Source organism: Centrocercus urophasianus, unplaced genomic scaffold, assembly GCF_019232065.1.
Source record: "Centrocercus urophasianus isolate 14NV4802_14NV808 unplaced genomic scaffold, USGS_Curo_1.0 seq_33, whole genome shotgun sequence".
NCBI lineage: Eukaryota > Metazoa > Chordata > Aves > Galliformes > Phasianidae > Centrocercus > Centrocercus urophasianus.
The window spans coordinates 8,637,360-8,665,266 of record NW_024884900.1 but is presented as its reverse complement, the minus strand read 5'-3'; the positions used below and the strand labels follow the sequence as shown (position 1 = coordinate 8,665,266).

The following is a 27,907-nucleotide window of genomic DNA, read 5'->3' as shown; positions in this document are numbered from 1 at the left end:
ACAGCAGGTTTGCCATGAGCCAGTAGTGTGCCCTTGCGGCCAGGAAGGCCCATGATGTCCTGGGGTGCATTACCCCATGGCCAGCAGGTTGAGGAAGGTGATCCTATCCCTCTGCTCTGCCCTGGGGAGGCCACACTGAGTATACTGTGTCTGGTTCTGGCCTCCCCAGCTCAAAAAAGTCAGGACTAGGAGGAGTCCAGCAGAGGGCCACAAAGATGACAAAGGGCCTGAAGAACCTCCCATATGAGAAAAGGCTGAGTAACTTGGGTCTGTTCAGCCTGGGTAACAGAAGACTGAGAGGGGATCTGACAAATGTTTCTTAAATACCTAAAGGGAGGTGGGAGGCAAATGGATAAGGCCAGACACTTCTCAGTGGTGTGCAATGACTGGATGAGGAGCAATGGCCTAAAACTTGAACATAAGGAGTTCCATACAAACACGTGAAAGAACTTGTTTATGGAGAGGGACAGAGCACTGGAACAGGTTGCCCAGAGAGGCGGTGGAATCTCCTTCTATGGAGATACTGAAGTCCTGTCTGGACACCTACCTGTGTGCCCTGCTGTAGGGTACCTGCTGTAGCAGGGGGTTGGACGGATGGTCTCCTGAGGACCCTTCCAATCTACACTGTTCTGTGATTCTATACACACACTTTAACACCACCTGAATGAGAAAATTCAACTGCCTTGATGGGAGGTCATGCTGATGCAGATAAGGATCTACATGATGACTGTTTAAAACATCTCTTACTGCCTTCCTCTCCTATGAGTGCTAATTTAGATGTGATACGTTTTGCCATAATCACAGTTTTATCTTCTGGGCAGAAGTAGTCAGAAAAGTCCATAGGCCTGGCAAGGAGAGTCTAGTTGTGAAATGCATGCACAACAGAGTGCTGAGATGGAAGGTCTCCTCATGTATCAGAATTTTAAATGTTAATGGGAAGAAAAAAAAAACACAGAAGATGAATTACAGAATCCAGGTATTACACCAGCATCCCTCCCAGCTATTAAGAGAGACTGCTTCTTGTGGGAAAATCATTGGATAGAGCATAAACCTGGAACCAGTTTGAGACTGGGCCATATTGTAGATGAGTTTCATGCCATCAGCACTCTTTGCCTGGATAATTATATCTTATGAATCAACCATGAGAGAAAATTGCCTGCCAGTGCATTCCCACAGCTGTCTGCCTCCGGTCTCCACTGCTAAGGATTTGGTAGGGGCACACTGGAGCCCCCATCTTGGGCAGTGGAGTTTCTCTTGATGCTGCCATGATCCTTACACTCCAGTGGTATAAACCAAAACAAACAGAAGGAATAAACTGCCTTTTTTTTTTTCCCTCTCACCCCCACTCTTTTAACCTAAAAGCTCGCTATAAAACTAATGTACCTTTGCACATTATCATTTCAGAATTTCCACTAATCCCATGCATAATTACACGGAGTACCGCATCGGTATCCCACTCATGCAAACACTGTCATAAAGTGCACAGTTTTCATAGCACTGGGTGACAAAAAAAATAACTGCAGTCATTTATTTCTGGTCTGAAAGCAGTTCCACGACATAATGCAATGAGACGGTATTTTTCATCAGCTTTTTGTTGTGGTCACTACTATTCATCTATCTCATAAACCTTCCCCCAGTGCACGTTAACAACGTTATTTTAGTAAGCTGTTGAATTATTCAGCAGCATAGCAAGGCTGTTGGCTCTGACAGCCCCTGTGCCCATCCTGCACACCCCACACCTGAGGCAGCAGTGCCCACGTTTCACTTCAGGTATTTGGGGGCTGTCAAGAGGAAATAATTGACCTCTGTGCACAAAGCAACCCCAGCCTAACGCACCGAGCTGCTCTCCCTCCTCCTGCTGTTATACTTTGCTCAAACGGACTTGTCCCATACCTGCAGCCTGCAGGAACAACATTTTAGAGCTGCCAGCCACGCAGAGATCAGTGTAAGAACAACTTAAGACCTATTCTTTCAGGGCTTGTAAAATGATATCTTTGCTTGTTCTAACTTTGCCCTGAAAGGAGATGCAGTTTTTATTCAAAATACGCCGTGTCTTTATTTCATGAATTCACACTCAGATCATTATGCAGCAATAATCACCTCATTCCTTATGATTTCCAAAAACTGAATGCTGTAATTGAAATAAAGCACCTTCGTCACGTGCAGTTAAACACAAGGCTGTACAAACCTACACAGTGCCCACAACTCCCAGTGTTTCTGCACACCATGGCCAAATAATACCCTCTTCCAAAGCTGTTCACCCCAGTAACACCCTTCAACTGGTAGTGTTACAACACAACACCCTCTCTGAGCATCCAACCTCTCTAGGCTGGCTTCTCACTTTGTCTTCCCACATTCTGCCCTATTACATCTCACCTGGCGGGCCGTGCAACATACCTGATGGGCAGTGAGGGGTCCCCAGCGTCCCACCAGTCCTTGGGGGGGCTGATGTACATGCACCACAGCTCCCAGCTGTACCCGTGGGCCGAGTTCTCATAACGCTGCACCTCAAAGTTGTCCTGCTTGATGTTGTCTATGGAGGGAAGGATGACTCTTCTTCTGTTTTCTTGAATTCGTGAAAGCACTGGCTCAGCCCTGGGAAAAAGAAACAGTGTGCAGGAAGAAATTTAATTTCTCGCCATGTTTGCACGTGGACACTGTTGCCTTCATACAGCTTGTATGATTAAATAAGGGGAAGGAAATGAGCATCTTGTCACCATTCAGTAAATAGAAAGGAACGTTGTGAGCATCTCTTGCTGCCATTTGGAAGATGGCACAAAAGAGATACAGCAGAACCCACACAAAGGGGTTCGGAGAGCCACTAAGCAATCTCACATTGCAACGCCCTGGCCTCTGTACTACTGACCCATCTGCCCCTGCTTTTATCTGCACAGAAACCACATGCAGAGAGAACACATTTACACGGCCAGGACTAAAGGTTGTTTCTAAAAGGCGCTGCCAAGCCAACAGGGAGATGCAGCAGGGGTTGCAGTGCTTGCACTTAGCAGGGTTCCCTATCTGAACACATCCCTTGTGCAGGGCTGTGAGCGGAGACAGGGACAAAGCCCTGCATGTCTGGGGCACTCCAGCACCCTCCTACACCTCTGACTGCTCCTATGAAAACCCATGGGCGAGCTGAGGCCAGCAGCAGAAGCAAAAAACAATTTCCACAAACTAAGGCATTAAGCTGTTGAAATGAATGAAAGCTCTGAAAGTGGACCTTATCTTCTCCTGCACAGCCAGCACACTGTGTTTTCTCTGTATGGTATGCTTGCTTAAAACAAACAAACAAACAAAAACAACAACAACAAAAAATATTATTAAACAGTAATTCCACACTTGGAACTTTTTAATTTTCAAAATTGTCATGTTTTTAAACTGAGCTTTCCTGATATCTTCACTGAGGTAGCAAAGAAATTGGACAAACCATCAACTAAGGGCTGGATTTGCAGCATGGACTGACTCTGCAGGCAGAGCAATACAGAGAAGGCACTCAATGACCATCTGGAGACTCCTTCCATAGAAGAACAGCAACAGCAGCAGCTATGCAGTGCCAGAGCCGAGTCTTTGCTGCAGAACCACTCCATCCCTTACAAAAGCTATTTCAAGAGTTCAGTAAACTGTGACTTTCTCAGTATACCAATAAAAGCATGTGTGGAGACCTAATGACCTGAGGAGAGGAATGTTTAGTTGGGCAGATATCAACATAAGTAATGACTCCTCAATACACTCTCCTGATGTGCTGCTATTATAAAAACTCCAATGACTGCACAGATCTCTGAGCTGCAGAGTTGAATGTTGAAGCATTTTTATAGTGGATGTTTCTTCGTGTTCAAATTGGACACAAGTTAGTCTCCTCTACACCTAGTTTCCTAAACATGGGCTATTTACTTTTTACACATGGTAGGAGAGAAAAACCACTCTGTTTCCTTTCACGATCTACACTCACAGAAACTTCAGCCACTTGAACCCACACGTTTCTGATCCCTCTGGAAAAGAGTCCTTATGAAATACCTCTGTTGCTTCTGCACCTCTGCACTTATTCCTAGCTGCAGAAGAAAACAAATCAATCTAAGACATCAGCCTCCCCCAGTGGGATCCAGCTGCAAAGGGCAAGAATGCGGGAAATGCTTTCTTTCTCAATCCCCTGCTGTCTGGGCTTTTTGTTTTTTAAACTTAGAGTTCTTAGGCCTAAGAGAACTGGAAATCAATGTGAACAACGAACTAGAAGCGAGGGAGAAACAGGGAAACATCAAACAAGAGACTAGGAAACGATGACAGTAAACAAGAGCACTAACAATTAATATAAATAAGACCTTCCCTGTGTCATCCCAACGTGTCCCATTAGCGACCGCTCAGCACGGAAGGAAGACAGGATTAAGGTGCGTGTGGAAATGCTCTCATGCATCCTAACAAAACGACGGGCTGCCCCCCATCGACGTCCTCGCACCTACCAGCCAGCAGTGAACTCCACGTGGGCATCGAAGAACCCGGTGACGTGGCCCGTGGCCGCCTTCCAGCCTTCGATGCGCGCTCGGATGAGGCCTTCCCTCTTCTGGTTGCGCACCACCTTCACGAGCCCTGGGTACCGCTTATTGACGTACTCCTCCAGCGGTGCCTTCAGTTCCTCTGCCAGAAGAAGCACCAGAAACCCACTGAAAAGTTGTAAAGCTTCCACCTAACGTAACCCCCTGCACCCTGACACCACCGCCAGAATGGATATATTCACCTGAAACTACCTTAGATTTGAGTTAATGCTGTTTTGCATTTGTTAAACCTGACGTTGAACGGACTCTGATAGAATTAAAGAGGTTTTGGCTTTGTTTGGAAGACCTTCATCCTTTGTGTCTTAATGCTCATTGGAACCGCAGATCATATAATTGTGCTACCCAAGCCTGTACATGTGCTGTGGCTGAGAACATGATGGAGCTGTCAGCCTGCAGTCATTACCAGCACTGAACTTGATGGTAGGTACAAGTTACACATTGTGAAAAGAGAGGTACAGAATTTTTGAACCTGGGAGTATAAGAAAGGTTGGAAAGGCTGCAAAGAGCAGCACGTTTTTTCAACTGTTTGGAAAAGTCTCCAAAATCTCTACTGCCCCATTTGAGATTCTCAGTTCAAGGTTTGGTTGGAGGTCCTGGGATTGAGAACCACCCCATTCAGGGACATAATGCAATCACCTGTCATTGTGTGTCACGTGCATCCTTCCAGCTTCCCAAGGGAGATTTCAACATGCTGTGCCCAACACTCCAAAAAGAAAGCAAACAATAAATGAATGAACATCCAACCACCACAGACAACAGAGAAAACTAACGGAACACACCAGTTTACAACTGTGCCCTACTACATCGGTACAGAGCCTCCTGTTACAAAAATCACCCTCTGTGCTGGACTCTAGTGCTCTGCCTCTACCTTGGTCCTTACACCTCCCGGTGAATCAGTGACATGCACAAAGATCTGCTGATGAAAAGTGCTCTGTAAGACCTAGGTAAAACTACAGTTTACCAGCACACACTGTTAACGCCATGAGGGTCTTTGATTCCTATAATGCTCCAAGACATCAGGTCCAAGATATGGTCAGTGACCCCAAGCGAAGGTTTTATTACCTCCTAGATATACACAATCCACAGCATACAGCACATGTCAGTAACAAAGCCATTCTTGCAGGAAGGAAACAGCAATCAGGGAGCAAATGAGTCAACAGCAAGGCCCATCTGCTGGGCCAGCCTGGGATACCCTCAGAGGATACGGCAGCATTGACTCCCTTTCCCTCCACTCCTTTTCCTAAGCACATAAAATGTGCTTCCTTCAGACTGGCATTGTTCCCCTCACATACCAATTTCCCCAAAGTCTCATTTCTCTTTTATGCTGAAATGGGAATAAAAAGAATAAAGCAAATGAGCCCCTTCCTCAACTCAAAGCATCTGCATCACATACACACATAACTCAGCAACTTCCATTTCATGCTGAGCCATTCGGAGAAAAACCAGTGTTTTATGGAGACAACAACTCTTCTGAATGATTTTAAGGAGACAGGGACACAGACTTGTTGGCAGATGAAGCCCCACAAGCACAGCACAGCCTCTCGTGTCTTTTTGTCATTAATGCTGCAGACCATAGCATTGCAGGCTAGAAGGAACTATTAAAACCACTTTCAACAAATTGGAATTTTAAGCTTTCCTCGTTGAAGGGAAAGAGGAAGAAACGTTCCTGGGAACTGTCTGAGCAGCTAGAAGGAGGGTATAGATTTAGTGAACCAGGGAGGAACTGTGTGAAGTGGAACAACGCTGGGCAGATTTCTGGGCTCACTCCCTCTCTTCTCTCCCAGTCTGCCGCAGCCCTGAGCACCCTGGGGTGAGAATCAGCTGTTCAGATGCGCCATCTGTGCTGCCCTTGGTTGGTGTCTGAAGCCTCCGAGGTGGGCAACAGCTCTGCAGGAGAGCATGGTGCTCAGCAGGTGTAAGCACGATGCCAGAGCACTTTGGGGATTAGGAGACTCCCACTTAGCACCCAAACAGGTGATATTACTAAATAGGTAATAACCTACTGAGCAGGCTCAATAGTGGGCTGGGCTTTGGATGTGTCGTGCTGTCAGAAAGCACAGATCCAGGCTGGAATCCGGAGCACTGCTACAGTAAGGTTGGCAGCAGCAAACCTTTTCATCTGCCACCAACTTCCGAAGTGTTTCACCTCCAACTCCTGCATCTCTGCAGCATATCCCTAAGCTATATCAGGAAGGTTAGGAGGGCTGAAATAATATGCCAGGAATTAAGTGACTTCCACTACAGGGGAATAGCCATGAGCCTTGCTTAATAGAGTCAGCTTTCCCTCAGACTGGCAATCTGGCCTTTGAACCTGCTATTTTCAGTACTCCACACAAATTACAGCGAGGGAGGAAGCATCTGGCCGCTGTTCTCCTTGCCTCTGCCTTATGCTATGTACTTGCAATGCTTTTGCTCGTATCAGCTCGTTGCTGAAAATGAGAATATCCACAGCATACTGCACCAGTGAGTAGTTCAGCACGGTATGCAGCTCAGAGAAGAACTCTGGATGCAAAGAGACAACCAAAAGGAGCCACGGTGGGAGCAGAGCAGCGGCTGCCCCACTCCCCCTCATCCTCATCAAAGCAGTGTCAGTGCAGCCCATGTGCTCACAAGGTATCTGCATGGGTCAAACTCCAGGGGTGCTCCTCCACAGCACACCCACATCATTCCTGAATCTCATTCGTTACAGATGCAATCAATACCTGCACATTGAGGTATCTGTGAACATTCGGTCTTTGCCACTGCATGAGACATTTCCAGGGAAGTTTTGAAGAAAGAAACTGAACTGAAAATGCCAGCAGGTTCAATTTCAATCCTCCCTTTTGTTCTCCATCTGTCTGTATTGATCCTCACTGAAAGGCGAGTCCAAGAAAGTAGAATCCAATAGACCTGTTGCTCTATTAAAAATTCCAGCTGTCAGCTGTAATGACTTATGTTATGTATTGCAAAGTGGTTTGTCACCTACATGAGCCTTTTGGGAAATAGGCCTGCCAGAGAGACAGAGCCACCGGCTGCCACTCCAAGCAGCTGTGTCACGGACAGCAGCCCTGAAGCAGCCATGGGAACTTCCAGGAATATCCACTGCTCTGTGTTTTGTGCTGCAAATCCTGCCCAGTCCTTCCCAAATCCCCTCAAGATGGGAACTACCCAGTGGCACAGTAAGGTAGGAGCAAAAACCAATGGCACCAGATGGCCAGAGGAACTGCACCTCCTCTACACCCCGAAGGAAAACATGGCAGTGTTTGCCAGGCTGAGCCAAGTGGGAAAAGTCTACGGAGGCTTTATCAGAAAGCCCACACACTGCAGGGCATGTGGGTTAGGGCTGGGAATGCCCCGTGCCATGGGGACAGCAGCACTGTCTGAAGTGCCTCACCTGCCTGAAGTGCCACAGCCATCACAGGTCAGGAACCCACGGAGGAAACTCCTTCAATGATCAACAAATGGCCATGAGAATTATGGCAGCGAGATTCAGATCCAGGTGAGCCTCCAAAGCTTTTCATGTTTGTGCACAAATATCAAAGAGGTAAGTGTGAACAGGGGAGCAGGTGTGTGAACCAATTCCCAAACACAGACAGGCTGGGCTGGTTCTACTCAGATAGAGGCAAGGCTAGAACACTGAGTGCCTTCAGCTGCACATCTCTCATCTGACCAAAGCCCACGAAATAGGGACAAACCAACTAGTTTCACTGCCCCCTCTGCTCTTTAGCAGAGCCTGAAAGCACCAGTACTGAACACCCGTGGGACAGCACCAGGTCTGTTGCAATTAAGCAACCCACATTTACGTAGAGCAACTGGAATGAGCAGGCACTCAGATGGGACCGACGTCCAGGAAAAGCTGAGATAAGACCCAGCTTCTTAGAAGTTTGTTGAAACTATTCTCTAACGTGTGAGCCAGCCCCCAGGGGAGCACACGTACACTGCTGGTGGTGCTGCAAAACAAGAAAGTGATGCACCCAGCCACAGCTCATGCCTTGCACCGAGCTAAACTGCAACCAGCAGCACGCACCCTTGGGTGCAGCCAGCTGCTCCGAGCAGCCTTTCATCCAAAGGTTTCCTTTGATACCAAGGAGTTTGCTTTTCAAAGAGATATAACCCCAGATTAAAAACATTAAAAGACAGCACGAAAAAGCAGGTGTTGATTTAAGCAACGCACTCAGACAAAGTGTGCAAGCGTGAGATAACGCAGCATCTCGGGGGCAGGCGGCCACATCCCTCCAACAAGCTGGGAAACACCTTATCAGTGCGGAACACAGCCTGCACACCAGCCTGGTAATCACACCCCTGCAACAAACAAACAAAAGAAACCTCCAAAAAAGTCTTTACAAAGCGTGACACGCAGTTCAAGGGGGATGGGGGCTCCAACTACAACTCCTCACACTTCTTCCTTCGAGAAGAGATTTCTTCCCATTGCAATAGCTTTGCATCTTTTATCTCCTTACAGCTCACAGACAAAGAATCAGAAAACCCTTGTTTATTAACTTTTCATCTCTCATTGCACAGTTTTACGTTGTGCAACATTGTTCTCTAAATGGCACTACAACAAAGCTGAGAGCAACACTCAGCTCTCACCTCCAGCCCTGTGACTGACTCCAAAACATGAAGCTGACCTGGAAATCTCAGGGCTCTTGGTTGGGGTTGGAACATGATGATCCTTCATGCCCCTTCCAACCCAGCTGTTCTGTGATTCTATGACACCTATACATATTCCTGTATGTGGGAAAAACGGAAAAATGCTTTCCAGCACAAAACACATGAAAACACAGCACCCTACAGCCCATGGTCCAGAGCCATGGGCTTCCATTGGCCCTCCAGGTGCTTGCCCAGAAGTTACCTCCAGGAAACCACCAGGGTTTTGGGCCTCTGCCCTCAGAAAGTCCATCTCCTTTCTGGTGCACAAAGCTGAGCCCCAAAACTTCATGCAGGCTCAGCCACAAGCCATATGCCATAGAAACCGACCCATGCTCACAACCAACTCTAGCAATTTCTTGGGCCAGGCTTTTTTCAGTGGTGCCCAGCAACAGGACAAGGGGCAATGGGCACAAACCAGAACAAGGGTTATTTCCATCTGAACATAAAGAAGTTCATTGCTGTAAGGGTGCCAGGACAGGTTGCCCTGAGAGGTGAGGGAGTCTTCCCTGGAGATACTCAAAACCCACCTGGACATCTTCCTGGATGTCCTGCTGTAGGGAACTGCTCTGGGGGATCTCCAGAGGTCCCTTCCAACCCCTACAACTCTGCCCTTGTCTCATTCAGTGGAAAATGCACACGCACAGCTCCATCCTTGCTGGCATCCTTGGCACAAGTGCTTACTCCTCCAGGAGTCATCTCTAAATCTCACAGCTCATGAGAATCTATTTTCCTGTAATTATTTTCCGGTAGAGATAAATCCATATATTATAATGACTTTGTTTGCAATATCTGAAGCATCAACTGTAAGATGTTACTATCGCTGCTCACAATTATTTCCTACCATTAATGCAAATTAATATGACAATATTATGGCCATTAATATTTCTTTGCTGTCATTGAGACTCCTTGATGATGCAGAGAGCGAGTGCACAGGTCCAAGAGCTACGTGTTGGTTTGTATCATTTCTTTTACAGAAAAACTCTATGTTATTACACGCTTGGGAGGAGCTCTCCATAAACATCTGCCAAGTTACCTCATTACCTTCCTCCAAATCCCCCCCTTCAAAATCTCATTTGTTATGACGCCCACAAAGATTCAGCAGCATAGCTCCAACATTATTAACTAACCCTGGTGGATAACAGCATCTCCTTATGCCTTGCCCCGTTTTCCTTTCATATTTCCATCGGAATGCTTTTGAGGACAGTAGCACTTTGGTGCTCGGGTTTTGTACAACACCATCCCATTATGAGGAATGCTCACTGATGGAAGTGATGCATCCTCGTGGTGGGACACAGCACAAACTGCCCAGGCGTGCAAATTGGTTTTACAAAGCTCCTCCACCCCTCAATCAGAGTGGGTCATTTCTCTGCATCTCCCCCAGTCTGGCCAGCTCCCACAGAGCACTGCAGCACAGGGAGCTCAAGCAGCACAAAAACAGGTACACAGAGGGAACCCTCCAGGTACGAGAGCCCTGCTATCACCCTGCTAATACCAGTGCTGGTACAGCATTCCTGCAAGCCACCACCCTCGTACAAGCCACCAGGAAAGGCCCTGCCTTGCAATCTCAGCTGAGGACAAACAGATTCCATCCTGCATCCTCAACACCAGCAGTCTCAATTTACTTGGGGTTGATGCTTTTTGAAAGGATTCATTTCATTGTCTCCTGTCTTTTAATAGTGCCTCCAGAGTCCCTGACTGGATGTCAGTGATGCGAACTGCAGAGTGGAGGCTGTTTAGAAGCACATTTGTCAGTGTGTGGCAGCGTGTGGAAAAACTCAGCAATCATTACCAGGAGGTTCTCTAATGAAGAGAATTCTTCTCTTCACCCCATTGGTATGGCTCAGTTTGGAGAAGGAACGTCTCGTTTTGGTGATTCAGACTGGGCAATACCACAACAAGAGGTCGCCTGCACTTTCTCTTCAATATCCAAACCGATACCTGAGCTCTGAAATCCTACAGCTTCACCAGTGAACGTCAGCTCAGCTTCTGCACCAGAGCTGCTGCGATTTTCATCAGCTGAGGAGCTGGCCTCTTGTTTCTTCTACTGGTAATCATAATTCATCAGCTTTCTATGGTGCTCATTACTGTGATATTTGGGTGCCTATTTTTACAGGCTTGAGTAGCTCGCTGCACACCATCTCATCTCGCTGCAGACAGACGAGCAACCTCTCAGACTTCCTTTGGAAACGAGCTCTCCTCATCCTGTGCCCTGTTTTTTCTCATCACGGAATCCACAGCCCGTGTCTATTATTATTATTATTTTTAAATAATACCAAAAGCATGCAATGCAAATGAAGGCAGCAATCAAAGCAACAACCATTTGCTGGTCTTCATGAGATTTTAACTACCCTCATGACGTTATCCAACTGTACACTGGAAGAACAAACCTGGGAAGAATCCAAGACTGAAAACATTGCCATATGAAATTAAACACCCTGCATATTTCTGTAATCAAAAGCCAGAAGGGAAGATATTCAGCAGTGCCTGTAAGAAGGCTGAATCAAAACACAAAGGTAACATGGGAAACCTAACACCTCTCTCCAAGAGTTGTCATGGCTTGAACTTGTGTGTGTCTGGTGCGCTGGTTTCCTCCTCTGCACAAATCTTTCTCACATCAAAAACGACATATAAGAGGAATGAGGATCTCTGCAGATCCCATATATTTAAAAAAAAAACCAAAAGTATATATATACATTTTTTTTTTAAACTGGAGTTTTGTTGTAAATAGGGAAACTGAGGCACACAAAGAGGAAATGCAGAGTGTAACACCGCTGTGAGGAGCCAAAGCAGAACTGGATCTCTGTGCTCCAGGGTCTTGTCCTTCTGCCTCTTATTTAGAGGTAATCCCCTGCAACAAGCAGAGCGCTGTGACCAAAACAAAGATACACCCGAAACCAGAACCTGTGAATGCTCCAATGAAGAGAAAGGTAAGACTGCTCTCTAGTTTCCTTTGCAGACTTCCAGTTTTTAATTACAATTCCAATCAGTAATTATTGCAGATGTTAACTTTGGTTTGATTCTATTTCAGTTTTTGCTACAAAAGCTGAAGAAACAGAACAGGGGGAGAACAACCCTGTCAGACTGCAGGCTGCCAGCAGCATCACCACAACCAAAGGAAACGCAACGCTGCATGAGATCTGAGGAAAGCAAATCTGAGACGTGAGGAAACCAAAACTCCTCCTGTGCTGGTGCCCCACACCCCAGCACTAACCCTCATCACTGTTGTCATCCACGAGGATGATCTCCTTCAGCAGGTGGGCCGGCGTGTGATTGACAGCACTGTGCACCGACCGCAGGATGACCGAGAGCGCTTCGTTGACGAAGATGAAGATAATGGAGATCTGGGGCAGGTCCTTGCTGTACTTCAGCTCTTTGCACCTGCAGCACAAAGGGGAAAGAAAGAGATGAGGTTAGCAGAGCGTGCTGCAGCACTCAGCATTGGGAACACGTCTGATGGGCAGCAGTTAAGGCACAGCACTGACAGTTCTGCGCGGTATTTTGGCTGCCTGGGTGTGATTTCATCAGCACTGCACAGGAAGAGATGGCAGCACCACAGAGCATCCTCCTGGCTCACCAAGGCAGGGTGCAAACAGCTCGCTCAGCTGAGGTTGTGTTTGCATATCTGTATGTCCACAGCTGCCAGAACAGAGGAAGCCTTTCCCATTTAGAAGGAAGCTCCGCTTTGCTACTCCATGTCAAGATTAATTGATGCTCAGATATGAGTTTAGTTCTTAAACCACACTTGTGAACTTTCTCCCATCTGTCATGGTATGAAACGAATACAAAACAACCCACGTTTAAATAGTTTTAATACACATTTTTAGCTCTCTTTATAGATTCTTCTGAACACGCTTCTGTCTCTGAAGCATCCCAGCAGGGCGCTGCTGTGAACTGGGGTCTTTATACTTCACAGTCAGTACAGGCTAAACCACAGCTTTGAGATCACCTCCCTGGGTTACAGAAGTCATTGCTTAACTCCAGCTTTGGTTTGGTGGCTGAACATCTGCTCGGGCACAATTCTGTTGTCAGAGGTGGTACTGGTGGCAGAGAGATGCAAGGTGTTTCCATTCTCCCCATCAGCTTGCACCCCAGCCAGTAACATGTTCCCTACTTTAAACAATTCAACCTAACTTGTCAGTTTCCCCTGTTACAAAGGGGGAAGAACAAGAAAATTAGCTGTTCTGCTCCCTCTCCCCATTGAAGCTGGATTAGCCATGCAACATCAGCAGTCACAGAATTGCAGGGAGCATTTACCAACTAGATCTTGCCCAGGTAAGCAAAGGTAGAACAATGCAGGACCGAAGTCTAGGAGCAGCTTCAAGCTCCTTGACTCCCCAGCAATGACTCCGTATTTAATTGTGCTGGGTGTTTCTTAGGCAACAGCAGGCAGTCTCTGTGCTCCAAGAAGAGACACTGGAGACAGAGATTTGCACAGAAACACAGTTCTTTATGATTCCTCTTTAGTTAACAAGCATGTTGGATGAAAACAAGGTTGTATTTCCTGATTTAACTGTTGCATACCCTAAAGCAATCCAAGCTTTCCACAAAAAGGAATCTCTCAAATGCTGAAAAACATCTTCCAGAAGGCAGATCTCTCTTAACAATGAACACAACTGACCCTGCAATCCTGGCACAAAAGTCAAACTAAACAGGGAGAGATTAAAAACCTGCTTTTCATAGCTGTCAGTACCTGCTAAGCTGAAGGGAAAGTGGTCACAAGATCAGGAGTGTTTCCTTCTAATGACTGCACACCTCTGGTCCCCAGGCCACGTTTCTGGGGAATACTCAGCGTGTGATAAAAGTGGTTTGGGGCAAAATCCAAAGCAAGTCCTTTGAGGCTCATCTTCTGCTCACCGTTTCCCTCACCCAGTGGCCGAGGGCTGGAGAACAGCATTACAGAGAGACAAGAAGTCAGGAAAGGAGCAGACACCTCAACGCCCACATTGTCCCTGTGCAACTCCCTGTAGGAGGCCCTGTACATAAACACCCCATGCTGGTTGCTGTGGTTGCAACCGCTGGAGCAGGGAAAGCAGCCTTTTAAAACCAAGCTAACCTCAGGTGGGTCAGCCCTCTTGGGGCCCTCTTGAGGGCCCTTGAGGTGCACGAAGCAGCTGTGCTGAGCAGAGCTTCTGCCTGCAGCCAAACTCATGCGTGGGCCATGTTTTTCATCCATGCATGCCAGAGAGCACCTGCTGCTGTGCGCTCTACGGGGCCAGCAACAGGAGGAGCGCTCAGGTTCCGACCCAACTAGAAGGGTCAGCAGAGAACTTGTTAAAGCAGCAGGAATAATGACTACAAAGGAATGGAAGTGGTTTGGTTTGCTGTTTGATTTTTTTTTTTCCTTCCAAGCATTTTAAACACAACACGGACTGATCCAGACCCTGCAGCGCTCAGCGCTTCAGGTGAACCCAAGAGGAACAGCAGACAGGGACAAGTCCCAAGGTTCAGGCTGAGACAGCATTCACCTCCAGGTGACAAAGCACTTCATAGAATCATAGAATCACAGAACAGCTTGGGTTGAAAGGGACTCCAAGGATCGCCAATTCCAACCCCCTGCCACAGGCAGGGCTGCCAACAGCTAGATCAAGTACTAGACCAGGCTGTCTAGAGTTCCATCCAACCTGGCCTTGAACACCTTCAGGGATGGGACATCCACAGCCTCTCAGGGCAGAACAGTGAGAAACTCTCAGTGAAAACCTTCCCCTCTGACATCATTTGGGTGACTGCAGCCTGCAAATGCAGAGCCCAGACCACGTCCACATGCAGGATTCAGGCTGAGCATCCAGAAGGCAGCACACACACCAGCCCTGTCTCCTCGGGGATGTGCAAATTAGTGAGATGGAAGTGATCCTCTAGAACATTCTCAAGGGAACATGAGGCTAACAGAAAGGCAAGAAGTGCTGGAAGAAACTGGCTGTCCCAAGGCTTTTGCCAAGCTTATTGAGAACTTGAACTAAAACCAATGCAAACACATCTCTAAGTAGACTAGAAAGCCTCTGCAGATCCTCTCATCTTCCAGGAAAACGACCTCAGGTTTTATTTCTAACGCTCAGCTCACACCATATCTGCTGGTGGCTCTACTCCCAGCCCAGGAAGGATGGATTTCTCAAACAACAACTGCAAATACTTTGAAAACTTTTTGATGTAAATACGATGATGGTGAGATCAATACAATACAGCCTTTCTGGGGTGAAAGTCCAGCAACTCTTTTTAACATAAATTTGCCCACTTCCAGTCATCCATCATTACCAAAAGGCAATTTTGGAATACAAGGGCAGAACCTGGCCCTGTATATCAGGAAATACCTCAAACTGGAAACAAAATCAAGCAGTCTGCAGTTGGTCCTTCATTTCCTCTTTGCCAGATGAGCAACACTCCATCAGTAAAGCTCAGAACAACGCTCACTTGCCAACACCTGTGAGCTAATTAGCACAGGTTACACAGTGACATTTTCCTCACTAAATCCTACTCTCTTCAGCTAATGTAGGCTGGCACCTGCTTGCAGGATTTATATCAAAATATCATGGATTAATAGCAAAAAGATACAGAGCCCTTACGGCTTTGTCTCTCATTTAGATCAATGGGACATCAGAGTAAGAGGCATTTTATGTCCCATTAAATCATGCTTGACTATGCCCCCTTAAATCACACTGACAAAACCCTCTTTAAGTTTTGCCTTCCCAATGCACAGCATCAGGGCTGAAGATAAAGCCCAAGCTGAGCAACCACTGGGAAGCATCACTTGATCTCCAACAGTAGGAAATGGGGTTTTATTCCACCCCCGGTCCCCTTCACCTTTCTTTGGTCAGAGATCTTTGTCCTACACAAAAGCCTGACCTTGCAATCAAGAGCACGTGGAATAAAATATATTTACAGGGAGGCTTTTTTATTGTTATTATTTTTTTACTGAGACAATTTTATGCAAGAAGCCATTGAGAAACAAATAAAGGATGAAAAGAGGAGGTGGGGGAAGGGCCGAGTTTATGGGGAACAGCTTGGTGTGCGTCAGGCTGCATTAATCAAGTCAGCACATTTCCAAACAACAACAACAAAAATCAGGCTGTGCAACAACGACAGCGTGCTGCAGGAAAAACAGCACCCAGACACAGACGGAGCCCAGGAGCAGTGGGACAGCCTGCTCCCACATCACGCCACTGCCACCCACACCCCATCACCACGGATCCCAGTCATGGCACCAACTGAGTCCAGCAGCAATCTGCCTCCTCCTGCAATAGGCTCAGCTCATCCACTCCTGGCAGCACGCACATCTATTTTCCGCAGTACCTCAAATCATTACGGCCATCATTTTTTCCTAATTTGTCCCAGCTGTACCGTCTGCAAAGTCCTTCCTCCCAAATCCATATATAAATATGCCTACCCAAACTTTACGTGAAGATTAAAAACCATTAAGCAGAAAGTATAGCTGTTCTCACTCCTAGCGAGAAGGCAGAACTCCATAAATTTGAGAAGTCTGCTCCGGATGGGATGTGCCATCGGTTTCAAACAGGCTCCATGTTTTAAGGGCAATACTTGGATTTAGTAAAGAAAAAACAAACAGAATTCAACAGGCTGTCTGAAAACAATCCATCCAGAACGTGAATTTCCTAGTGATTTATTTCTAGAGAATATTTCCATTCTCCATTCACCATGGATTATCAGTCTGGAGCCATCACTCCAACCATGCAATGAGGATGCAAAAAAAAAAAAAAAAAAAAACCAATGCAGAGATTTTGGTGAAAACCCAGAGACAGATGAACTGAGAGGAGTGTCAGGTGGTAAAGAAATAGGAGAGAAATGCCACTGAAGGAAAAGTATCTGCTACTGCAGGCACAGAACCCAGATGGTGCTATTAAAGCCCCATCAGCACAACCCATTCTCCAAAGGTCACTTCCAGCTCTGCATCCAGCTCTGTGCCCTGCTGCCTGGAATGCTGCTACATCAGCAAGGAAGGCAAACAAAATGTTTAAAAATGTCAATGGAAAACCAAATCTTCCTGCAAAAGGAAGCCCTCAGACATGCCCTGCAGCACGAGAGAAGCTGAGCAGGGAGCTGGGCAGGACCTGGTGCCAGTCAAATCAAAGCCTGCTAAGAGACAACTGCAGCTTCCCTTAAGTTGCATGTTTAGTTCTTAAGCACACAGCTGGCCAGCCACTGAAGGACAGGAAACACTGGACGAAAGCCAGAGGCAGTGCATGGCGTCACAGAATCATAGAATCACAAGGTTGGAAACGATCTGCAAGATTATCTAGTCCAGCTGTCCTCCCATTACCACTGCTACCAGCACTTGCCTGCCCTTGATTCCAGCCTTACCCAAATGAGCAGCAGTTGAGGACCCTGATCCAACCCAAACACATCCAATGAGCACACAGTGATCTGGTGGCACCACGTCCTTGGTGCAAGCCATGAGCAAGGCAAGTTTTCCAGATAAAACATACACAAGTGCAGTAAGGCATCAAAAGCATGCCAGCTGCTGTGGATCCAGCTCAAGTACTACCACTGCAGCCTGCAGAGGGAAACAGCTCCTGAGCCCATGTGCTGTGTGGCAGGGCAGTGAGCAGGCACAGGCACGAGTTCAAAGCCTCATCCCCTCTGACAACTCCAGACAGCATCAGTACTTACTCATCTTCAACATCAGTGCAAGGTAACTGTTGACACGAGGAGCAGCACATCCTATTCAGAGATTTAAGCGAAGTGCAAACTTTAAGTTTCCCATTTCCACAACAGCAGGAACGGTCTCTACTTGACAGATGGAGAGGTGATGCAGAATAATGCATGCAATTGCCCAGAAATGAATTACTAGCAGACCAGGAACCCAGAAGTATGCTGCATAACCTTTTTATCACTTTAAAATAAGGTTATTTCTTACTTTCCCCTTGCTGTTCAGCCCTCCCCTGCCTCCTCATTGCTCTGTGTCCTTCCCCCAGCAGGAAGCAGGTAAGATTTCCCATACAAAGGACAGACACTGCATTACCAAGCAGGACTGGCTCTGCTTTGGATGGATGTCGAGTATGGAAAACACACACAGAAGAAAAGGTCAACAAAATAACGGTGGGCTGCTTTCTTGCAGCCACTGGAACAGTTTAATTGGTCTGACTAATGGCTGTCACAGGGCGAGCATCACACAAGGTAAGTTTTGGGAGCACAAAGAGCTCTGTTATCCTCTGAAGTTAGGAGGCACAGACAGCCACAAGCCAGTACTGATGGACTTGCTGCTTCGGCTAACACAAGGCAGAGGGGCTCAGCAGCAGAAGCCCTCCGTGCCAGCCTTCCAGGCATTCAGACTGATGGATGAGCACTGTCTCTGTCTAATGGCTACATCATCATTAGCTCTGACTCCATGCCATTACTCATCTTTGAAGAAATGCCCTTCAGGTCTGCTCAATGCACTGCTCTGCACGGCGCAGAGGTGACAGAACACACACATCCTTTTTGGGATTCCAACATCAGAAACTACCACGAAGAAGGACAAGCAGCCATGCCTGCACAGCGCCCTACAGTTCTACCCACAGCTCTTTCTGAAGTTACCCCTACATCTACTGATGGAGTCCGACTGGATCACACTGGAACAGGCTGCCCAAGGAGGCTGTGGATGCCCCATCCCTGCAGGCATTCAAGGCCAGGCTGGATGTGGCTCTGGGCAGCCTGGTCTGCTGGTTGGCGACCTGCACACAGCAGGGGGTTGGAACTAGATGGTCATTGTGGTCCTTTTCAACCCAGGCCATTCTAGGATTCCATGATATGATCCTCCCCATCTCATACGTGTGATCCAGCCATAAGACACAAACTGGTCAGACAGAATTAAGTATAAAAAATTCATGCTGGTGCCTAAAGAGTAAAACAAAGCAGACAAGGACTTTAGTGGCTTTGATTATAGAGACCACACTTCTTCATAAAAGACCTCAAAGACTGCTTTTTCACAGATTTCCTCCTGTTCTTCTTACCACAGTGGCTGGATTTTTTCTTCTCTATTTTTTTACTTTTAATTCTGAGCACCCAGTAGCTCCCAATTCTGGTTCTTGAAGTTAGTTATTAATCATTTCCTTGCTGGCCATCACACAAAATAAATCCAGCTAACGTGCTTCTCATAAGCTTATCCCTCACTGACATTTCATTCTCGTACAGGCTTGAGGGTTTGAATATTTAAATAGGCAAATATTCTTTTGATTAGTAGAATAAATGATTCTTGTTACTTACGGCCCTTAAAAACAGTAAGCCTCGTGAAAGTGTTCAAATATGTTGGCACAGCTTTTACAGGATTTTGTAGCTTCTCCTGCAAAATGTGCCTCGGCAGCAGAGAGTTCAACTTAACAAGCTCACATGCTTTTAAATGCCTCTCCCACAGTGACATATGGAGTTGTAACATTAAAGCAAAGGTGCAACCAAGTCAACTTGTTTAGAATTTCTGCACATTAAGTTGAATTCTCCCCAGAATTAACTATCACACGGATTACAGTTCGGTCAAGCTCTTATAAAACCAAGCTGGAGCGAGCATCATCCTGCAAATAAAGGCATCAATAGATCCCTCGGTGCCTAGGAAGCTTGGACTCATTGGTTCCAAGACTGCAGTGTCAGAGCAGTGACCTTTTAAGACATTTCAACCCATTATACAGGGGGGACACCCAGGCTCTTTCTGTGCAGAAGGGCCTCAAGAGCCCACAAAACACGTGCTTGGTTTGTAAACCTACAGCTGGACTTTGGGTGCCTATCACCAGACCCATACTTTCCAGGATAGCTCAATTAACGACGTCTGCTGTCTCTGCTTCTCGTGTAGAGCCCTGGGCTCTTCACCTGCTCCTTATCTGTCCCATAAGGACAAATCACACCGTGACAATGCAGGGCTGGGCACAGCCTGGTGCCATTGTCCCATGTGGCCACGTTGCAGGGAGGTGAATCTGGACACTGTGGAAGCCCACAGCACAAGCGGGGACTCCTGGTCTGTCAAGAGACTTCAGAAGGAGGAGGCTGCTCTCCTCTTAATTAAGGCATCGATGATTTAAGCACCACTTGATGCCATTCAAAGCTCCTGTTATCAACAAGGGGTTGATATGAGGAACTGCAGAAATGAGGCAGCCAACCCAAGGCCACAGGAGGTCAGTGGCACTCAGGAACAAAGCCCACAGGTCGTGCAGTGATGGCAGTGCCAACCTGGTGACCTACCTGCAATCCTGGGCAAAGCCCAACAAACACAAAGAACATCTACGAGCTTTTTCATTTTTCAGTCAGTCTGTTATATAAATGGTCCCCTCTGAACTGGGCTGAATATTGCCAAAATATGCACGGATCGAAGGAAGAGGCTGTGAAATTGGCATTGCACAGCCTCCTCCCACCAGGAGATGAACAGATCCAAGCTCCAACTCGGGACATATGGGCACTGGGCCAGTCAACATCACGAGCAGAGGAACAGGAAAGGGGCAACCAAATCCTCCACATTACGAGCTCATAAGTGCTCAGAGATCACCGTGTGAAAGGCAGTATTGTAAAGCAGTAAATTAGCAGTGTATGCTTTGACACTCTCTATTAGAGGTGTCACCTACCTGTGTAGCTGATCATGGAGACACGATGCCGGATGCAGCTAATTAACAGACATTCAGCGTAAGATGAAGTTGAGCTCTTGTTGAGGTCAGTGCAGAAACAGTGGCACTGCCAAAGGACAACTCATGCCACCCTGCTCTCCTAGAAGTACGTGGCTGCCTTGCTCACAGGCTGATGCAGCTATTTTCGGGAGCAGTGCCTCTCCTCTCCTTTGATCCCAGACAGACCTCGGCTGAACTTGCACCAGATGGACACATTCCAGGAAGCAAACCCTCACCGAGCCGCTCAGGGCCGTGACCCCATGGTGACAATCGCACCCACGAGCACCCCACCACCAGCTGCTCAGCCCTGCTTAGACATGTTGGGATACAGCCAAACGTAGCATGAAATCCTTGCTGTACTGCCTTACCTTAGGAGCTTCTTACCAGAACAGATCTCAAGGAACTCATGCTCTTGCTGTCCCCTGTATATACATAGGGCAGTGAATAAGCAAAGTGGCTAACACAGTGCTGTCTGGAACAATGCCATTGCTCCATCTAACAGGCAGCATAAAATGATGAATTTAAAAAGCAGCAGCTGATTTTTAGAGACAACTTCCTTTTTCTTTATGGCTGATTCAATCTTTTGAATGGTTTTCTGAACTGGCACCATTTTCACTACCATGGTCTGGTATGAAATGGGGAGGTTGGTGGCCCTGCCTGTGGCAGGGAGGTTGGAGATTCGTGATCCTTGAGGTCCCTTCCAACCCAGGCCATTCTGTGATTCTATGTGACTTTCACCTGCTTCACACAGACCAAACACACAACCGAATCTCCTCCCACCTGCACAAACCGAACACATTAATTAATACAACCCAGCATTCACGTTTCTCCCTCCCACACCAGCTCACAGACATCCTCCTGGTCTCGCCACAGAGAACTGCTATGAGCTTCGTGTTGGTGCAGCTGAAAACTTGGGAGGTAAATTCTGGTGTATGGATGCAGCACTGATTGGATTGAATGATTTACTCACGATCGGGCTGCGAAGCACCGTGACTGAAACACAATACGTTACAAATCACTCCACAATCTGCTGCTGCCTCCGCACACGCTGCTGTGCCCAGGCAGATTCAGGCTTGCTCAAGTTTCCTTAATCCAGACAAATTTACTGCTTCTCAGCTTTTACTTACATATCCACAAAGGGTTCTGGCTTTAAATCTCAGTAGAAAAGCAAAAACTTGCACGTCCTTCTGTACCGATGGGCAAGTAAGCCCAGGAACTGCAGGGACTGATTGCCAACCAGCTTTGTTCGTGTTCTCCTCCCAAAAATAAAGCTTCTCCAGGAAATGAATTGATCTTCATTTGCTTTTTGTAAAGATTATAAACAAGCTTAGAAGAAAGCACGAGTTCAGCCCTCCATTCATAATGCCACTTCCTAATCACACCCCATTCACTGATTGCTTATTTCAGTTGGTATTTTGCTGATTCAGTCACACATCTTCTGGCAAAAGGGATTATCAATATTAAATAAATTCTATCTGCCCCGTGAAGTAGATGGAAAAGTGAACTATTTTCTATTACCCGAGAATCTTAAGAGGTCTAGCACTATCTGATAAAGTTTTATGTTTATAGATTCAGAACATAAGGCTCTCATAAATTGACTTGCTGATCATTAAACCTCTAAAACTCATCAAGTTTTTCCCATGAAATCTCCTTCTGTTTTGTTGTTTCCCCAACTCTCACCTCATTTCCAGTAACCACTTCTCAGAAACTTTGTGCCTTAGGTTTTTACAATTAAAGCACCAAAAACATGCACTACGATTTCAGGATTTAGGTACACACAGGCATTTTTAAGTTCACATCACTTACTCAGCAAGTTGTAACAAGAAATGATCTCCTAAACTGTAAAAACAGAACGTGCAGAGCAGGATTTATTTTTGTGACAGGCTCTTGTAATAAAGTCATTAGGTTCAGACAGGTCTAAGGGACATAAAAGCCAGAGCCATTCTCAGTGTCACATCCACTTACCCGTCTCTCCCCACGCACACAAGCCATTTCACATTCATGAAGGAACAGAACGCTGGAGACCCTCAGACTAGGATTTATTGAATGGCCCCAAGCTGGGGACAGTAGGGAGGAAGAAAAGTAATGAGTTTTAGAATTATTTCAATGGATTCATGCTTTGTGTTGACTGTCTTTCAAGACACATTGCTGACTGCAGGACAGATCACCCGCTCTGCGTCCTTCTGCCCATCCCTGCCGGCTTTGCTGGGCTGCTTTGGACGCTGGAAAACCAAATAAATGGTTTCAGGATCTATACAGGCAGACAGCAGTGCTGGACCCACACCTCTCCCTGGCTTGGCTGTGAGTTTGCAACTTATTCAGCAGGTCCCAAAGCAACAGAACTGCTCTCTGCAAGGCAGGCAGATGGGTCAGCAGCACAGACAAGCAGGCTTTGTTTCCTTTGGAAAGTACTTTAGAAGCAGCATATCCAAAGCTTCCTTTGGTTCATGTCTTTTCGTAAGTACAGCGTAGTCAGAGGTATTTGTAACAGGTATTTTTCAGTGCAGGGGTTCAGACAAGCACAAAGCTAGTTGTTAAATTACACTAAAGCTGTCTTCCACCAAAGCACACTTTTAACACTTATGTTTGCATTAGTAAGTGTTCTACAGCACACTTCATAGATAAAAGTCTTCCCTGAAGCATCATGTTCCCAACTCAGAACAGGGAACAATTCTGCAGTCAGCAAGGGAAATTTGACAATTAGTAGAACCTACTACGAGAAAAAATTAAGGTACTGTGTATATAAATCCACAGCCACAGCATTTCAAGATCACATAAGGCAGAGTAACAGCGCCAACAGAATCCCACAACAGCCACTTTACCATCCCCAGAGCCACCCTCCCAGAAGCATTTTCTTACTGACTGGGTTAAACGGAGCTGCTGGGACTTGTAAGCACTGCAGCTTTTTGTCACTTCTGACTCCACACAGAGCTGTCAGGCAAAGGATACTGCATCAAGCAAGCAGCAGTGAGGAAACTGTCTCTGTGGGGACTTCACTTGCTCAGCTTTCAAGGAGAAGAGTTATTGGAAGTCCAATAATCATCTCTGCATACATATGTACAGAGATGCACTGAAGAATACAGATCCACACCAGTATTTATTCAGTAGCAGAGTGGTTTGTATCGCACTGGCAAAGCGGTGCAGTGATAAAGCAGGCAGGTGCAGAGTTCTTCCCCTGTGCAAATCAGGCAGAAGGCAGCAGGAGCTGCAGCATGGATGCAGACATCACATCCCAGGCATCCAGTGCATGGGGCTTCAGCTCTGCAGCTGAATTCATCTTTGTACCCCAAACCTCAGATTAGGGGTGGGATGGGTTTGGCACAACCTCCCGCGTTCCTTTGGAGAACACAAGGAACACGTGCAGCCCAGCAGAATTAAAATGCCTGAAATTACAAAGAGGTAGGAGAGATCTGGAAAGACAGCATGCTTGCATAGAAAATACTTATCAAACCACCTCTGAACAGCAAAACGATCCAGCTTTGGTAAGCCCTTCCCTGAGACACGCTTTCCTCACACCACTCCTGGCACCGACCCTTGCTGCTTGATTTCTTTGCTTTCTCTCCGTAGAGATTTTCCAGTGGCATCTTTCCAAGTAACGGAAATCACTGCTTTGTCCATGCTGAAGCCACAAAAAAACATGGACAGGATTTTTCACACACTGCTAGTTCAGATCACAAGTATCTACTAGGAGAGAGGAAATACCCTAGCACTTTCTTTCTAGAGATTCATTCCCGTGTTCTCTTCAAGCACGATTTCCTACTTGAAACACTGTCATAATTTTCCTCCTTCTCAGAATCACAGAACTGTTTGAGTTGGAAGGGACCTTTAAAGACCACCAGGTCCAACTCCCTGCAGTGCACAGGGACACCCACAGCTCCATCAGTGCTCAGAGCCCCTCCAGCCCAACCTTGGGTGTCTGCAGGGATGGGGCATCCTCTTGCTCAGCCTTGGGTCCTTGCTAGCTTTTCCTTCAGTTCTTTGAAGAACAAAATCACTACACCCTGTTTCTCTTCTCCTTCTTATTGTTTGTACATAGGATTACAAAAGTTTAAGAACAGAAAGCCTTTGCAAAAGCTAAAACTCTGGACACAATGGAGAAAGAGCTCTTTTAACCTCTTCTGTCTGCAGTAAACAGCAAAGACTACAAAGCAAGAGTCGTGAGTCTATTTCCCAGCAAATATTACCATGTAATGCAGATTGTTTTAGCCTTTTAAGCACTGTCCTTCTCCATAGATTCATTTCATTGAGCCTGGTTTAACACCCTGGGGCAGGACGTGACTAAAGAACTGGCATAATATCACAAATGTGCAACTGCCAGCTACAAAAATACTCAAGGAAACCACCAATAAGGAGCTCTCACTTGCTACAGTAATGCTTGCAGATCTCAGCCTCAAGAAAAATATGCTCGGAGGGGAAAAAAACCCAAACACTGTGTTTCAAGGAAAGCTTGAATGAGCTTGCATGGCTTCTAGTTTGAAGAGGAAATGAGATGCTAAGATAAAGTGGACGCTAGATGTGTGGAGTACAGGGCAGTCTCCTCATCATCCTCCTCCTCCACTTCCTCCTCCTAATCATGAAATATCCAAAGGCAGATGAGGTCTCATAGGCAAGAAGCTCAATTACAGGTCTCCTATAGCTCACGCTCCTGGACAGTCCTGATGTAACCAAGTCATGTCCCCCATCACGACTTTCCAAAGGTGCATTCCATTTTGAGTATAAACAAATATATACGTATATATACACACCATTTTTCAGTCCTGTAACACCCCTGCAACATGAACAGAGGCTGAGATCCATAGGAAACACATGGATCTGCCCCACAGCAAAGGGCAAGGTGTTCTCCAGATATCCCAAGAGGAGCAATGCCTGCTTCTACAGCACACTTTCTCTACCCCAAAACACATTCTTGCACCCAGTATATACAAACTGAGTCAGTAAAGGGTAAAAATCAAATCAAAAATTGATTTGGCTCCTGTAAGTTTCCAGCAAACAACCCAAAGTCTCCTCTAAAACCCTCTGTCCTTTCCACTATAGCCCAAAGAGTTTCAACCAGGAACAACACAGCAGGCTCTGATAATAAAGCCAGGTGATGCTAACAAGCCCAAGGCTCCCATGCTCCCTAGAAATACAGGTGTGATTAAGCCACGTGAGACACCTGAGTGTAATGACTCTGACTCAACTCCCAAACATGCCATTAAAATCAAGTTACTGATACGTAACTGTTTGATCTTCAACAATTGCTTCCAGGTGATGGTCTAGCTCTACCCAAGGCACTGCTCTAAGGCTGCGTGGACCAGCTAACAAATGCAAACCTTTTTGCCATGCTGTGATAAAAATCAGCAGCAGATCACGTTCCCCATGCACTCGTGCTTTGCATGAGCAGTGTGTGAGAACTAAACTGCAGGCAGTGGGAAGGGATGGGGTTTCCTAGTTAGAAAGCCCTCAAAACCTCAGCAGACTAAGCTCGTGGAAATTACTTTTCGCTCACGGTTTTTCCCCTTCACTTTCACATCGGTGTTGAATTGAAGTTTGCCTGCATGAGAACAGCTGCTCGGAGATTTGCAGCAGCAGGAGTATGTCATCTTCACCCAATGATTCAATAGTCCTCACAATTGTGGGTATTATTTTTCTTAAATCTACTCCTTAATCCCATAATGCCACAAAATACCACTGAATAAAAGCTTAGCAGGATTCCAGAAAGGAACAGACTTTTAAAGAGATAATGAGAACTCCACGTTTATATTGGATAGGATAGAAAAGAGAATAGAGAAGACAACGTAGCAGATGGGCAGATTATTTCATAGTTCTCCTTAATATGATTTCTTCAACCTGAAGCATCTGGTAATTCCACTGTAAGAGATTAAATACTGGATAAGATGGACAGCCAGGCTGATTTAATGCAGCAATTTTTACTCTCTCGTTACATTTAGGAGGGACTCCCATTAAATCATCCATCAACCAATTAAAACAGAGGTGTGTAAAAGCTAGCATCAAAGTGGGGAATGCTAGCAGTCCATAGGGTCCACATAAATAAAATATTCACTTTCAATAAAGAAAATAACAGACATCTTAATGTCCTCTCTCCCCCTTTATAGGTAGGCATAAAATCAGAGTCCTAGGATGGTTTGGGTTGGAAGGGATCTCGAAGACCACCCGGGTCCAACCCCAGTGCTGTGGGCAGTGTTGCTAACTACTTCACTGAGCACCAGGTCGGATACAAAATACAATAAACATATGCTATATCAACAATAAAACTCACAGACCAGCCGAATCCTTCCCAATTTTTGCAGGAAATCACAGATGAAGGTATTTCCAGACCTCAGGTACTCCCAGAACACAAAGAAATCTCATCTTAGGGTCCAAAAACCTAATCAAGCTAGCTAGAAATGTGTTGCTTATGCCTACCTCATAACCCCGCTGTTCAATAGCTAGACTTGAAATGAGATCATAGAATTATAGACTTACTAAGGTTGGAAAGACCTCCAAGATCACACGGTGCAACCAACACCATGTCCACCCTTTCCTTGAGCACCTCCAGGGATGGAGACTTGGTGTATTTCAGCCAAAAGAAAAGCTTTCCTGGGCAAAGTGGAACACTTCTAGATTCCCTCTGAACGCACAGCACCTCTTTCGGAATCAATTCAGCATAAATCCCTGCGCTGCTCAGGTGGTGAGGAGCAGGACAGGTTGTAAAAAGCAGGAAGTTAAAAGGAAAGGATGTGAGAGCCACTACATGAGCAGCTCAGGGCCATCAGCATTCTGGACACTGAGCAGCCTTTAGCTGAAACAAACAGGCCTCACTATTATATTTAAAAGTAATACATGCTTTGTAATGCTTATCAGCTGGAGTGTTTTCAACAATTTTTCCTACTAATGCTGCAATTTCAAAACCATTTAGGCTAATTTCCTTTGCCTTGAATCTATTTTAATCAGAGACCAGGATACTTGACTTAAATGGTTTGCATTAAACCCTTCATAAAATCAGCCATAAAATTGCATGCACAAAATAGCGAATGGATCTTGAAGTCAGAAGCAGGAAAAGCTGAAACTTTTCAAATCCTCCAGCAAAATGAAGCTTATTTCATCACCACATCAAGCGTTCTCTTAAGATACCAAGAAAACTGATCTAATAAAAAATACACACACCCAAAAAACCCA

At 46.2% G+C, this 27,907-nt stretch overlaps 1 protein-coding gene across 1 annotated transcript in view; it reads right to left on the bottom strand.

Annotated features, from left to right (window-relative positions):
- Positions 1–27,907, bottom strand: part of GALNT17 (polypeptide N-acetylgalactosaminyltransferase 17) — a 181,108-nt gene that overhangs the window by 105,370 nt on the left and 47,831 nt on the right. Inside the window, exons 3-5 of the mRNA XM_042830074.1 lie at positions 12,388–12,554; positions 4,455–4,629; positions 2,398–2,595 (exon numbers count right to left, since the gene is read on the bottom strand). Coding sequence (XP_042686008.1) covers positions 2,398–2,595; positions 4,455–4,629; positions 12,388–12,554 — 540 coding nt within the window. The remainder of the gene's footprint in view (positions 1–2,397; positions 2,596–4,454; positions 4,630–12,387; positions 12,555–27,907) is intronic.